The 15,111-nt window shown below is 46.2% G+C and overlaps 1 protein-coding gene across 1 annotated transcript in view; it reads left to right on the top strand.

Annotated features, from left to right (window-relative positions):
* msh3 (mutS homolog 3 (E. coli)) overlaps positions 1–15,111 on the top strand; it is a 348,510-nt gene that overhangs the window by 165,090 nt on the left and 168,309 nt on the right. Inside the window, exons 17-18 of the mRNA XM_070885637.1 lie at positions 1,089–1,205; positions 3,948–4,055. Coding sequence (XP_070741738.1) covers positions 1,089–1,205; positions 3,948–4,055 — 225 coding nt within the window. The remainder of the gene's footprint in view (positions 1–1,088; positions 1,206–3,947; positions 4,056–15,111) is intronic.

Here is a 15,111-nt window from a genome sequence, read left to right as displayed (position 1 = left end):
CTATTTACAATCTATATTAAGGAATTGGATGAAGGGACCGAGTTGTAATATAGCTAAGTTTGCTGATGATACAAAGATGGGTGGGAAAGCAAATTGTGAGGAGGACACAAAAAAATCTGCAAAGGCTAAGTGAGTGGGGCAAAAATTTGGCAGATGGAGTATAATGTGGGAAAATGTGAGTTTATCCACTTTGGCAGAAACTGTAGAAAAGCAAATTATAATTTAAATGGAGAAAAATTGCCAAGTGCTTCAGTACAGAGGGAGTCCCTGTGTATGAAACACAAAGTTAGTATGCAGGTACAGCATGTAATCAGGAAGGCAAATGGAATGTTGCCCTTTATTGCAAGGGGGATAGAGTATAAAAGCAGCGAAGTCCTGCTACAACTGTACAGGGTATTGGTGAGGCCACACCTAGAGTACTGCGTACAGTTTTGGTCTCCATTTTTAAGGAAGGATATACTTGCATTGGAGGCAGTTCACTAGGTTGATTCCGGAGATGAGGGGGTTGACTTATGAAGATAGATTGAGTAGGTTGGGCCTATACTCATTGGAGTTCAGAAGAATGAGAGGTGATCTTATTGAAACATCTAAGATAATGAGAGGGCTCGACAAGGTGGATGCAGAGAGGATATTTCCACTCATAGGGGAAACTAGGGGACATAGTCTCAGAATAAGGGGCCAACCATTTAAAACTGAGATGAGGAGGAATTTCTTCCGAGGGTTATAAATCTATGGAATTCTCTGCCCCAGAGAACTGTGGAGGCTGGGTCATTGAATATATTTAAGGCGGAGGTAGACAGATTTTTGAGAATAAAGGGAATAAAGTGTTATGGGGAGCGGGCAGGGAAGTGGAACTGAGTCCATGATCAGATCAGCCATGATCTTATTGAATGGCGGAGCAGGCTCGAGGGGCCAGGTGGCCTACTCCTCCTATTTCTGATGTTCTGATCTTGTATATTGGCACTTTTTTTTTTCATTCATTCTTTTCAAGGCTAATTCAGAAAGAAGCCTTTGTGAATCTGACTTCCTCTACCAGTGACATAACTGATTACTTTAGTAACCTTGGTTCTGTTTTTTTTAATCTGCAGCACAAAAGCCGTCATCCGTTTCCATTCGCCATTCATTGTGGAGCAGTACAAGTGTCTGTGCCAGCTTCGCGAGCAGCTTGTTCTCGACTGCAATGCAGAGTGGCTAAAATTGCTGGAGTATGTCAAGGGTATCAAGTTTGAATTGAAATGTTTGTTAGCTTGGCTATTGTAGAACTAAAGAAATTGGACAATAGAAACGTAAAATTAAAATAAAACATTGATCAACTGCATCTACAAAATTTAAAAAAATTGTGTGTCTAATTCAAGATCGCAAAGTGTAAACACGTTCTGCTGATGCATTTTATCTGCTGCTCATGCAGCAGTGGAAAGCAAGGAATTACATAGGGCACAGAAACAGGCCATTCGGCCCAACCAGTCCATGACTGCGTTTATGCTCCGCTTGAGCCTCCTCCCATCTTTCCTCATCTAAATCTATCCACATAATCCTCCATTCCCTTCTCCCTCATATGCTTCTCTAGCCTCCCCTTAAATATATGAATATAGTAACAAAATATAGAGAAATTAGCATCAGGTTTATTACTAATTGAATAGTTGCACCTTATGTATATTTCATGTTAAACAGTTATTATAATATTGACATGAATACCAAACTAGCCACAGTATATGAGAAAAATGTTTGGTTTGAAAATTAACCAACCGATTATGTGAATGATAGAATTATGAATAACTGGAGTGAGCTGTCATTGACTAATTTTTTGGCAATGTTGGATAGCTGATCAATGCTTGTTAAAACCCTAAAGTTTTAATAGTTCTGGTTTAAATGTAGTGTTGTGGTATTACAGCTTGGCACACACATGTAATGGACTGCTCTTGTGTTGGCATCAGTTAATGCTGGAGTAGTCTGCACCTCGGATATAGGTGATTTGTGGCATGACGGAAATCAAGAAGGTGCATGCCCTCACGGGAGGTTGCAGTAAATACCCTCCAAGGTCTCCAGTTTAAATAAATTGGGAGGTCTGTGTGGGAATGGATGCGATTTCATAAAGGATCCTGCTAGCTCCATTAGCCAAAAAATTCACTTCAAAAATAATCAGTTTAAAGGGGTATTGGTGCCTCTGTAAATTGCTAGGAATGCTCTTGAGCTTTATTTATAAACACACAACATGGGGATGTCATCGTCAGTATGACTACATTACTTAAATTGCTAAACGTATAATGATTCAGATAAAACAAAGATGATGCTCAGCTCTTCCAGACTGGAGTGATTAATATTCCTGCTCCTGAAATATCAGCAATGCTTTCAATATTTATTGAAAAGGATCATGAAAAATTATGATGACACAAGTAAAGATGAGTTTTATTTGGCCCATTTAGGTAATCCTTCCAAGAAACCTACAATCCCACCACCAGAACACTATACCACATCTTGAATGTTTCCAAAGTTTCTGTTTCCAATACTTTAACTGGATGACAAATCCATGTATTAATCACTATTGGTTCAAAGAGTGCTTCCGGATATTGGTTCTGAACTTGCCTTTTGTTAGTTTATATCTATATCCTCTTGTGCAACAGCCATAGCTTAACTTGAAATAGTCCAATAGATTAATCTTTCCTATCCTACTTGGTACCTTTTATACATTAGAGACCTTGTCATCTCATTTTTCCCATTACAAGGCTAAAAACTCCCAAAGGATAGAAATGGAATTTCCTGTTATATGGGTGTAAAATGGGAACTCTGCTGTTATCTTTGCAGCATTGAGACTCTGGCATTATGTAAAAATGGTATGGTTGAAGCTTGTAGATAGTCAAGTACTACAGTTGGTTGAGAGCTGGTGTGTGGCCTCCCTGATAAAGTGCAACATCCCCGCCGACACCTGGGAGTTCCTGGCCAAAGACCGCCCTAAGTGGAGGAAGTGCATCCAGGAGAGCGCTGAGCACCTTGAGTCTCATCGCCGAGAGCATGCAGAAATCAAGCGCAGGCAGCGGAAAGAGCGTGCGGCAAATCTGTCCCCCCCTCCCTTACCCTCAACGACTATCCGTCCCACCTGTGACAGGGACTGGCTCCCGTCTTGGCCTGTTCAGCCATCTAAGGACTCATTTTAAGAGTGGAAGCAAGTCTTCCACGATTCCGAGGGACTGCCTATGATGATGGTGTGTGGAAATGGGGAAGAACCACTTTGGAAGTGGGGGTGGGGGGCGGAGGGGACAGGGAATGTCTGCGAGATCTTCCATCCCCTAAGTTTTAAAGCCACTACATTGTGATGCATTCAGCAGTCACCTGTAGCTGTGTGTATGTTCTGTCAAAGAAAGAACAAATTTGCTTTTATATGGCACCCCTCTAATCCCCAGAATGTCCATAATAAATAAAGAATTGCATTTATGTCGGCCCTTTTCACGTCCTCTGGATGCCCCAAAAATACTTCATAGCCAATCAATTGATTGTGAAGGGTAGTCACTGCTGTTTTGTAGGCTAATGTTGACCAAGATACCAGACTCCCCAAAGAACTAATGGAATCGAGCATGTGAGCAGGCAGGTTTAACATCCCATCAGAAACACTGCACCTCTGACAACTGTAAACATGTTTATTTTCAAGCATGTGGAATTTTAACTATTAAAAACTGAAATGAAGTGAACCAGCCTGAATTGAACTAGGCAAAGAAAATTACTGCTTTTTCAGTTAAATATCCAAATGAAAAATCTTGATGGTATCTCAAGTTTGAGGAAAACACACGAATTGTGATCGTTGCATTCTTCTAAATTTCAATGCGCTTTTATGTATGATGAATTGAATGTGTACTAGGATATACAGACGTGGATGGATACTAACTTGTTTGACGAATATTTTTTGCACTTTGGTAACTGATTGCTCTCTCTTTCTTCATTCTGTTCATGTACAGTCAGTTTGGTGAACACTATCATGGAATAAGAAAGGCAATCGGTCACCTGGCAACCATTGACTGCATCTTTTCATTGGCAGCTGTTGCTAAGCAAGGAGGATATATCAGGTAATAGAGATTTTGTAATCTTGTCTTTGTCTCTTTCTGCTTTTCCTCTTGAGGTTTCTTCTGGTTCTTGGATATTTCCACTCATAGAGGAAACTAAAACTAGAGGACGTAGTCATAGAATAAGGGGCCGCCCATTTAAAACTGAGATGAGGAGAAATTTTTTCTGAGGGTTGTAAATCTATGGAATTCTCTATCCCAGAGAGCTGTGGAGGCTGGGTCATTGAATATATTTAAGGTGGAGATAAGACAGATTTTTGAGCGATAAGGGAGTAAAGGGTTATGGGTAGCGGGCGGGGAAGTGGAGCTGAGTCCATGATCAGATCAGCCATGATCTTATTGAATGGCGGAGCAGGCTCGAGGGGCCAAATGGCCTATTCCTGCTCCTATTTCTTAGGTTATTATGTTCTTGCTCTCATTCTAGTATTCCAGTACAATTCTGACTGGCATTTGCCCATTCCTACTTTTCTTTACAGTTTCTGCTCGAGAACGAGAGAGAGAACTTGCATTTATATAGCGCCTTTCACAACTTTAGAATGCCCAAAACGCTTCACAAACCAATGAGGTATTTTTTGAAAGGTAGAGAAATGCAACAGCCAATTTTGTGCATAGCGCAACCAAATATTCTGCTTTAATTATGTTGATTGAGGGATAAATATTGGTCAGGTCATTAGGTGAACTCTTTTGCTTTTTAAATAGTGTCATGGGATCTTTTACATTCATCTTTGTTTAACATCTCATCTGAAAGATAGCACCCCCAACAGTGCAGCACTTTTTGAGTACTGCATTGAAATACCAGCCTGGATGATGTGCTCATATCCTGGAGTGGGGCTTGAATTCAAGACGTTCTGTTCTTATCCTTGCATCAGCGTGTTCAATTTTAGTCCATTTATAGAATGAGCATTTCTTCCTGATAGTGTATTATTTCATAATGGCTCCAGAAGGGTAGGACATTGTAAATTGATGATAATGGTATTCTGTAGCTTCATATTATACTTAATCAACCTTAAACCTATGGTTGTAGATTGTTGTGTATCATGCTGTGTAATTAGTTTCATGAAGATATTTTGATATGAGAATATAACATTGAAAAAATGTGTTTGATAAAGCATTTTCAGAGCACTGAGTGTCCTTAACTTTTTCCAAAATGTACACTTGTTCAATTATATAAGGTGTGCAAAAATGAACTTACTGGAAAACATAGTGACAGTTTCAAGTAGGAGAAGACTGTTGGTCCTTCTAGCCCACCTATCCACATCTCTAATGCTTCTGGATCCCAGTTGTTGACTAGAACCTATCCAGTTTCTTCTTGGAATCCATTCCAGTTTCTTGTTCCACCACCCATGCTGATAATGCCACAGAATCTTTTACAAGAGGGTAGCTGGCACCTCTGTTTAACATCTCATCTGAAATACGGCACCTCTGACAGTGCAGCACTCACATCAGTACTGCACTGAAGTGTCAGCCTGGATTATGTGCTTAAGTCCCTGGAGTGGGTCTTTAACCCACAACCTTCTGACTCAAGAGTCAAGATTGCTACCACTGATCCAAGGCCAACACCTTAAGTAGTCTCAAACATGGAAGTCAAAAGTATCTAGGCTAAAAGAAACCCCAAAACATAAAATCGGCCTTTTAAAATCAGTGAAGAGTTGGGTGGCGTAAAGAAAGATTGTAGTTGGTGGGTAAAGAATCTAAATTCCTATCAATTAAGTCTAGGCTTGACTATTCCAATGCTCTCCTGGCCAGCCTCTCCTCTTCCATCCTTCATAAACTTGAACTCATTCAAAACTCTGGTGTCCGTGTCTTAACTTTCAGGGCCGCAGTTCATGGCCAGAAGGAGCTCTGCTTTGCTCTGCTTCCTGCAGTAATTGCTCTATTGCCTCATCATCAAAGACAGACAGACTTGCATTTCTTTAGCGCCTTTCACGACCACTGGACGTCTCAAAGTGCTTTACAGCAAATGAAGTACTTTTGGAGTGTAGTCACTGTTGTAATGTGGGAAACACAGCTGCCAATTTGCACACAGCAAGCTCCCACAATGTGATACTGACCAAATAATCTGTTTTAGTGATGTCGTTTGAGGGATAAATATTGGCCAGGACACCGGGGATAACTCCCCTGCTCTTCTGCGAAATAGTGCCATGGGATCTTTTATGTCCACCTGAGAGAGAGAGCAGTTTAACGTCTCATCAAAGCAGGGTGCTCTTGTATGTTCAGCCATCTGTGTGAAAACTATCTGTTGCATGCAGCCACAACTTCTTCCCCCTTGGCACTTGAAAATAAAAAATGGTCTGCTGACATAAACCGTTCAGGATACTTGGAAGCAAGTTGCAAGCTTACAAAATGTGAAACTTTGCGCAGCTTCCAGTTATTCCTCCACTGGCTCTCCTTAAACCCTCTGCATGCACCTGACACTTTAAGCCCGTCCATGGTGGCCCTCAATATTAAAATTAGCTTGGACAGGAAATCAGGGCACTACCCTTTTACCTGTGTGCTGCACTCGTATTGCACTCCCCAGCATTGACCCCAGGAAAATCAGCTCTTTAGGCTTCTCACCTGAGGGAAAAATTTAGAACAAGTAGGTGCGAGTAAGAATTTTGTTGAGAATTGATTAATTTTTCATGAGCATGTTAACTTTACCTGTAAATTTGCTAAATGTTAGTTTGACCTTAATTTTTGGGTTTTCATTGCTATTTGCTACGGTTCAGTTTTGACGTCTTGCTTTTTTTATGGCTCATGTATGCAAATTATTTCATTTGCATAACAGTTGGAAGATATTCATAGGAGTTGATGAGGTGCAAGAAATTTAATGAGGATTTGGGCTGTGGTTAGCTGTTATGGAAGCGTTGAGCTAATTTTGATCCATGCCACATCTTTATGTAGCTTATCTCTGACTTATTGCTTCCATTCCTGGACACTCCTCTCCCTCGCTCCCTCTATCTCTCTCTCCATCTCTCGAACTAAGCTTTTCACAGACATCCATTTAAACCCATGGACTATAACAACTACCTAGATTTATTTTTGGATTGGAGGGATGTAAACAGTGGTGTGCTCAGGGGCAAGTGTTAGGATCATTGTTTTTTCCGATATATATGAATGATCTGATTGGGTATAAGTGGCACAAAAATAGAGTATGTGGTTAACTTTGAAGTGGACTGTAAGGCCCCAAGTTTCCACATGATTTGCTCCTGATTTTTAGGAGCAACTGGTGTAGAACGGAGTATCTTAGAAATCGGAATTCTCGTCATTTAGTTTGCTCCAGTTCTAGTCAGTTAGAACAGTTTCACTTTGGAACAGATTTTTTTTTTTCAAAAGGGGGCATGTCCGGCCACTTACGCCTGATTTCAAAGTTTCGTGAGTGAAAACTTACTCCCAACTAACTTAGAATGGAGTAAGTGAAGATTTTTGTACGCTCGAAAAAACCTTGTCTACACTTTAGAAAATCAGGTGTAGGTTACAAATCAGGCGTAGGGAATGGTGGGGGGGGGGGTGTTTAAAGGGAAGTTTACAAACATTAAACACTTCAGTTTTACAAATAAAGAGCCATCATCAATAATAAATGATAAATACATCAATAAATCAACCAATAAATCAATCAAAAAAATTAATAAGAAATAATTTTTTTAAAAATCAATAAATAAAACATTTTCTACTTACCGACTGCAGCACCGGGAGCCCTCCAACAGCGTGCTGGGATGCCCCCCTCAGTGTGTCTCTGTCAGTGTCTCTATCTCTCTGTCTGTCTGTGTGTCTCTCATTCTCTGTCAGTGTCTGTGTTTCTGACAGCGAGAGAGGGAGAGGGATGGGGGAGAAGGGGGATGGGGAGAAGGGGGGAGGGGAGGGAGAAGAAGGGGGGAGGGATGGGGAGAAGGGGGGAGGGATGGGGAGAAGGGGGAGAAAGGAGATTGGGGGGGGGAAGGAGATTGGGGGGGGGGGAAGGAGATTGGGGGGGGGTGGGGGGGAAGGAGAAGGGGGAGGGAGGCTGAGTGGGCCGGGCCCGAGACTTCGGGCAGGGCCCGTCCCCAGCACCAGATTTACAGGTAGGTGGCGTTGGGTCGGGTCGGTGGGAGGGAGGTCGGTTCGGGTCGGGGGGATGGTGGGAGGGAGGTCGGTTCGGGTCGGGGGGAGGGAGGGAGGGAGGGAGGGAGAGGGAGGTCAGGTCGGATCCAGTCCAGAGGCGGGGGGGGGGGAGCGGGTGTCTGGTCCGGTCCGGGGGTGGGGGGGGGAGCGGGTGTCTGGTCCGGTGGGGGGGGGGGGGGGGGGGGGGGAGCGGGTGTCAGGTCCGGTCTGAGGGGGGTGAGCGGGTGTCGGGTCCGGGGGGGGGGGGGAGTGGGTGTCAGGTCCGGTCCGGGGGGGGGGGCGGGTGTCGGGTCCGGTCCGGGGAGGGGGGGGGAGCGGGTGTCCAGTCCAGTCCGGAAGCGGGAGTCGAGTCGGGTCGGGAGGAAGCAGGAGCTGGCCGTGGGAGGAGCCTTATTCACGCAGCCCCAGTGAGGCCATTCGGCCAGGGCTAGAGGCTGCGTGCTTCGGGCCCCTCCCACACAGTTTCGGGCGCCTGGAGCTACTGCACTTGCGTGCCCACTGTAGCGCGCATGTGCAGAGGTCCCAGCACTGTTTTCAGCGCAGGGACCTGGCTCCGTCCCCTACAGCTCCTGCTGCGCTGCGCCGAGCCGAGGGCCAGAGGACCTGCAGGGAGGTGGAGAGTACGGAGGGTTTTTTTAGGCGCACTTTGTGGCGTGAAAAACGGGCGTCCAGGTCTGGACTGCGCCGTTCTAGGCGCGGCTCGAAACTTGGGCCCACTGACTCAATTCCTCTCCCCAACTCCTGTCTGAGGCTGGACCAGACTGTTCGCAACCTTGGTGTCATATTTGACCCTGAAATGAGTTTACGACCAGATAGCTGCAGCATAACTAAGACTGCCTATTTCCACCTCCGTAACATTGCCCGTCTCCACCTTTGCCTCAGCTCATCCGTGCCTTTGTTACCTCTAGATTTGACTATTCCAACGCACACTTTGCTGGCCTCCCACATTCTACCCTACGTAAACTAGAGATGATCCAAAACTCGGCTGCTCGTATCCTAACTCGCACCAAGTCCCGCTCATCCATCGCCCCTGTGCTCACTGACCTACAATGGTTTCCGGTTAATGTGATACAGCCTCATATTTTAAATCTTACAATAGAGTGGCCTGAATCCACAAGATACATTCCTGCCTCTAATCTCAAAACTTAGCTATGGTTCTGTGAGGCTGTTAGTTCATGGTCTTCAGGAGTAGCATATGGCTGTAGTTTGGTTAATTTAGTTCTGATGCTTCTGGCCTTTTATGTAGAAGCACTCAATAAAATATCCAGATTATTTCATACAACTTAGTCCCCTGATTTAATCCTGTTGATGTGGGTTCAACTAATTTAATCCTGATTTTAATCCTCTTGTACAGGTGAGTTAAAATCAACGTTGTCACAAATGGTGTTGTCTATAGTTGGACTCGCACTGTTATTTTGTTGGATGTTTATTTTGCTCTCTGGCCTGGTCACTTTGAAGAAACCCTTCATCTTAGCAGCAAAAAGTTTTGCACCTACTTTGCTTGAATGCATTGGATGACTAGGGCTCGTTGAAAAGGTCACCGTGGCCCTCCATTTTTTTTCACCACCGGATGCTTCCAGTTTGGTACGGGAGACATATTTAACATCTCCTAGTTCACTGCCCGTCGCTGCATCTGGGAGGTCACAGAAGTTCTGTACTCCAGGAGTAGAGAATTCAATGTCTTCTCTCTGAATAGAGAGAAGCAGGAGGTGCACATGTGGTTTACCAGGATATTGGGCTTCCCCATGGTGCAAGGCCCAATCGACTGCACATCAATCCTGAGATGTACCGCAACCACAAAGGTTAATACTCACTTAATGTGCATTTAGTGTGTGACCATGCCCAGCATCATGATCATAGGCGGTCCCTCGAACGAGGATGACTTGCTTCCACAAGAGTTCACAGATGTTTCAATGATGTTCCAGTCCTGAACTCCAGTTGAAGGGTGGATGATGCTTGTGCGTGGAGTTTTTTAATGTTTGGTGACCATTGCACATCAGCCACCACACGGGCTTGACAGAGCTAGGCCTTTATCCAGTGGCAAGGGTTAACCAGGTCGACTGGAGACCTGCTCTGCTGCACGGACCTAGTGTTCACATATATTGCGGTATGGGCTGGTCCGTGCTGCCTCTGGGCCTTTGGCTCCTCTGGGCCCCATACCTTCATTCGCCGCACTTTCGCCCACGATGTTCCAGGACCCAGCGCTCCAGCTCTATAGCCCCGACCTGCGTTGGTGTTCTCACACAGGTTGGGGCGGCCCAATGCTGGAATGGTACATGTGACAACAACAACCTGACATCGTGCCCGTCACATTAACTTTCTACAAAATTATACAGGTGATTAATGGACGAATCATTGAATCGGAGGTAGAGTACGGGGCTTCACTTGGAAGAGCTGATTTTCCTGTCCCCCCACGATGGGTGCTGGGCTTGTGGAATGCATCAGAAATGTGCCGCTATCACCTAAGGCCACTTGTGTTTCTGAATTCAGGTTATTATCCTGCTCCCAACCCCATGGCAGGGCCTTGTTTGGGAATGATAGCCACTGCTACATTTCTTGTTCTGTTATAAATTCCACCAAGAACGCAGAGCTGGCAAACCTTTCTCTCTGTAAACTGGAACTTGGGAGTGCGTTTCCCCCAATGCTTATTTGAGATGCCCAGTGTATCATGATGGTGAATGTCCGGTATCTTGGCAGCAGACATGGTGCCTTCATCCTGCGCCAGTCCGTTGTGCCAGCAATGTTCATCCACCCGTCAAACCCAAGGGTGGCTGCTCAGAGACAAGAGATATCCACTACACATCTCTGTTAACTCCCCTTCGCCACCCCATTCCTCCTACCCAGCGCTCGTATAATGAGAGCCATGCTGCCACAAGGAACCTTTTCTAGCAGACCATCATGGTTCTAAAATGACGGTTGCGCTGAGCGGGTTTCCCATTTCATAATGTTATGCTGCATCCTCCACAACTTGGCCATCATGAGGGCGCAGACCTTGCCACCACGGGTTCCGCGACCACCTCAGGAGGAGGAAGAACAGGAGGCAAGCAGCAGTTTCTGGACGGGTTGTCCGTGAGCACCTCATCAGAATCTAGTTCCCCTGAATGAAACCCCAGATCCCCGTTGCTCACCACTTCCCATCTTACCATCCCTCTGTCACGGAACATCACAGCGTCCTCCTGGGTGCAAGGCTGAAATGAGAGCCACCACAAAATAAACATTCCAAACATAATTTATTGATCAGTGCAAAACTACACAATATCAACTGATCACCCTTGTGCATTCCCTTAATGTCTGTCTTTAGTATTCCTTTGCTTATTCTAGTACTCCTACGCAGTGCTAGCGCGATGGCTGCAGCATGGCTGGTGGAAGGCTGATGACTTTCCGGTGTGAGACTGTAGATGGCCATGCAGGATGACCTTGAACAACTCTGGACCTAGAAGGCCCGGCTGTAGACTGCAACATGGGCGGCAGCAGTCTGGGCTGGCTGGCCGACGGGCAGTAGCAAGGGCACTGGCAGTGTGGCAGGCGTTGGAGTAGGAATGCTGTCACCCTGAGAGAGGACAGCAGGTTCTTGCTCCAGGGAGCCACTGCCGCTCCCCAGGGTTGGCGCCTCAGCATTTCTAGCCATCTGTTGGGAGGACACATTGCTGGACTGGTGTGACATCCTGCAAGCCCCTTTCCACACTCGTAAACCCAGCCATGATGGCAGCTGTCTGAGTTTTTGTGGCAGCAAGCTGAACCTACAGGGGAGCAGTCTGAGCTTTTACTGCAGCACTCAGACATTGGGTTGCTTCCACTTTTGTTGCAATTGGGGCTGCGACATCGCTCCAATCACACACAGCAGCATGGTTGGGTCCACAAGTGCTCTAATGGAGTTGCCCACCATTTCCATCCTGGAAATCGTGGGCTCCAAATTCCACTCATAGCCCTGTGCAATGTTGTAGCCGGACTCCTTCATGCTCCTTGACACTGACAAGAAGCTCTTTCGCAGGCTTGCAATTGCACCAAACATTTGTGTGTGCATGGCCATCAACCACCTTCTGAGGCCACCCCATCAAAGTCATCATCTGATTCCTGTGCAGCAGAACTCGCGCGTGAACTCGCCCTCTGGTTAGCTGGCAGCTGCGCTACCCTTTCCCCTGTCCTGGCTGCAGCCCACTCCTGGTCAGTGACTCGCCACGTGCAGATCCTGTCTATATGACCCTCTAACGTACCCGCAATGCCATTTTCTGAGCTGGTGTCTGGGAGTGTCAGATCGAGTGATGGTGCCTCTTCTTCGCTCTCCTCCACAACGTCGGGGAAAGGCTGTGCTTGTGGCAGTTCTTTGGTATCTGAAAGGTGAAAGACACAAGAGTTGGGTTGTTGTCAGGGAAGGGCAAGTAAGCAAGATCTGCATAGAAAATAGGTGCAGGAGTAGGCCATTTGGCCCTTCTAGCCTGCACCGCCATTCAATGAGTTCATGGCTGAACATGCAACTTCAGTACCCCATTCCTGCTTTCTCGCCACCCCCTAGTAGTAAGGACTTCATCTAACTCCTTTTGAATATATTTAGTGAATTGGCCTCAACAACTTTCTGTGGTAGAGAATTCTTACAGCATTAGCAGCTTCTAAGTGAGAAGAGATTATGGGACAAGGGGGAAGTGAGATGTGAGAAGGATTAGGTATGCGTATACCATCATCAACAATGCTTTCAACCTCGCCGCTCGCTACGGCCTCAGTGACGGCCCCTCCAATGATCTCCCCCACTCATCTCCAGCTCAGTGAGATTCTGACATCTGGCCTCCCCTCAACTTGTTTGCTGCTGCTCACGGAGATTGTGAGTCACCTTTTCCTGCAAGAGAAAGGGACGTGCGTCAGTGAGTGGTACAATGTATTTGGTTGAATAGCTGGCTGTGTATGCAAGGTGTGAGATGTGAGGATGAGTCTTGTAGCAGTGGTAAGTGTGTGGGGTGTGGTGAAACTATGATTGTGAGGTGTGTGAGGCTAGAGGTGAAGTTGGTGGGATATGGCAGAAGCATTCACTCACCTTGACCACTCGTGTGAGGTCGTTAAACTTCTTGCGGCACGTGGCCCTGGTGGTTTGTGCTATTTCCACCCACTGCCTTCTGGCGTACCGCCTGGAAGCCCTCCTCCCCCTACGGGTAGAGGACCTGATGTTTGCTGTGCAGCCCCAGGACCAAAGCCTCCAGTGCCATAATCTAGGAACTCCTTGCCGTTTCTCTTCTCTGTTGGACCATGGCTTCAGAGTGACAGTACATAAGAACATTAGAACATAAGAATTAGGAACAGGAGTCGGCCATCTAGCCCCTCGAGCCTGCTCTGTCATTCAAAAAGATCATGGCTGATCTGGCCGTGGACTCAGCTCCACTTACCCGCCCGCTCCCCGTAACCCTTAATTCCCTTATTGGTTAAAAATCTATCTATCTGTGACTTGAGTACATTCAATGAGCTAGCCTCAACTGCTTCCTTGGGCAGAGAATTCCACAGATTCAAACCCTCTGGGAGAAGAAATTCCTTCTCAACTAGCTTCTGCTACAAAACACCTCCCCTTTAAATAGTGCAGAGATGTTTGGACAAAATGTTATTGGCCAATAGATTGCACCTGATATTGCACCCCCCCCCCCCCCACACACAAGCACTAAGCCAACCAGCAACACATTTCACGCTGAGCTTAGCGCTCCAGTCATTGTAATGAGCAGGCAGCACGAATTTTGCATGCTGCCTGCACCACTTGGAACCGGCGCGAGTAGATCTCACTTTGTGCTCCTGGCGCCTGTTTCTGGGCTTTATCAAATTTTATCCTCATGCCAATGAGTGGAGATCCTGTATGTAAACGGTAGTCCTTGATAAAGTAGTTGGAAGCTCTGACCAGTTTGACACTGTGGAATGAGTTTCTGAAGCCTCTCTCCCAACTCTGTTGCCATCTTATATGTTCAAAATAGTATATTTATCAACTGACAATGGACAATGCCACTAGTACTCTTAAAGAAAAGTTAATAGTACCCTTTAAACTAAATAAAATGTATTAATCTTCGAGAGAAATTGTGCCTTGATTATTCTGACTTGAATTCATTTTTTTTAAAGCATATATTTGTTTTATTTTTCAAATAAACAGAGGCTCTGATTGTGACCGGTATTTATTAGTTAGAACATTTAAACAGTCTGATTACCTGTGAGAATGGAGGAGAGGGAGAGAGACACACATAGACAGAATGAGAGATAGACGCAGAGAAGCACTTCAGGAATCAATCACCAGATTTGATGTTTGAGGAGATCTCATCGCGAGCTACTCCTTTATGGTTTTCACAGAATACTGGGCAGAGATGTGAAAAGTGATTCTCAAAGTCACATTAAACTCAGAGGCCTTCATAAACAAAGATCATTACCTCAGAAACCGAGTGGAAAGTGTCATAAGTCTTTATTGTCCAAGAAAAGCAACTGAGTTGAGCATTACTGCCAACTAGTTTGAGGAGTTGTAATGAGAGATTATTTCCGCTCGTCAGTGAAACAATGGGGCTAAGTTTCGGCCTGAGTTGCTCCTGTTTTTTTTGGAGCAACTGGTTTAGAATGGAGTATCTTAGAAATTGCACTTCTCGGCATTTAGTTTGCTCCAGTTCTAGTCAGTCGGGGGGGGTGGGGGGAGCGGAGGTCGGGTCGCCGGGGGGAAGCGGAGGTTGGGTCGGGGGGGGGAGCGGAGGTCGGGTCGCCCGGGGGGGGGGGGGGAAGCGGAGGTCGGGTCGCCGGGGGGCGGGTCCGGTCCAGGGAGCGGGAGTCAAGTCCGGTCGGGTGAAGGTGAGCCTTATCCACGCAGCCCCAGTGAGGCCATTCGGCCAGGGCTTAGGGGCTGCGTGCTTCGGACCCCTCCCACACAGTTTTGGGCGCCTGGAGCTACTGCACATGCGCGCCCACTGTAGCGCGCATGTGCAGAGGTCCCAGCAGTTTTCAGCGCAGGGACCTGGCTCCGCCCCCCACAGCTCAT

Source organism: Pristiophorus japonicus, chromosome 1 (assembly GCF_044704955.1).
Source record: "Pristiophorus japonicus isolate sPriJap1 chromosome 1, sPriJap1.hap1, whole genome shotgun sequence".
NCBI lineage: Eukaryota > Metazoa > Chordata > Chondrichthyes > Pristiophoridae > Pristiophorus > Pristiophorus japonicus.
Note: the sequence above shows the minus strand (reverse complement) of the source record. Positions and strands in the feature narration are given on the sequence as shown.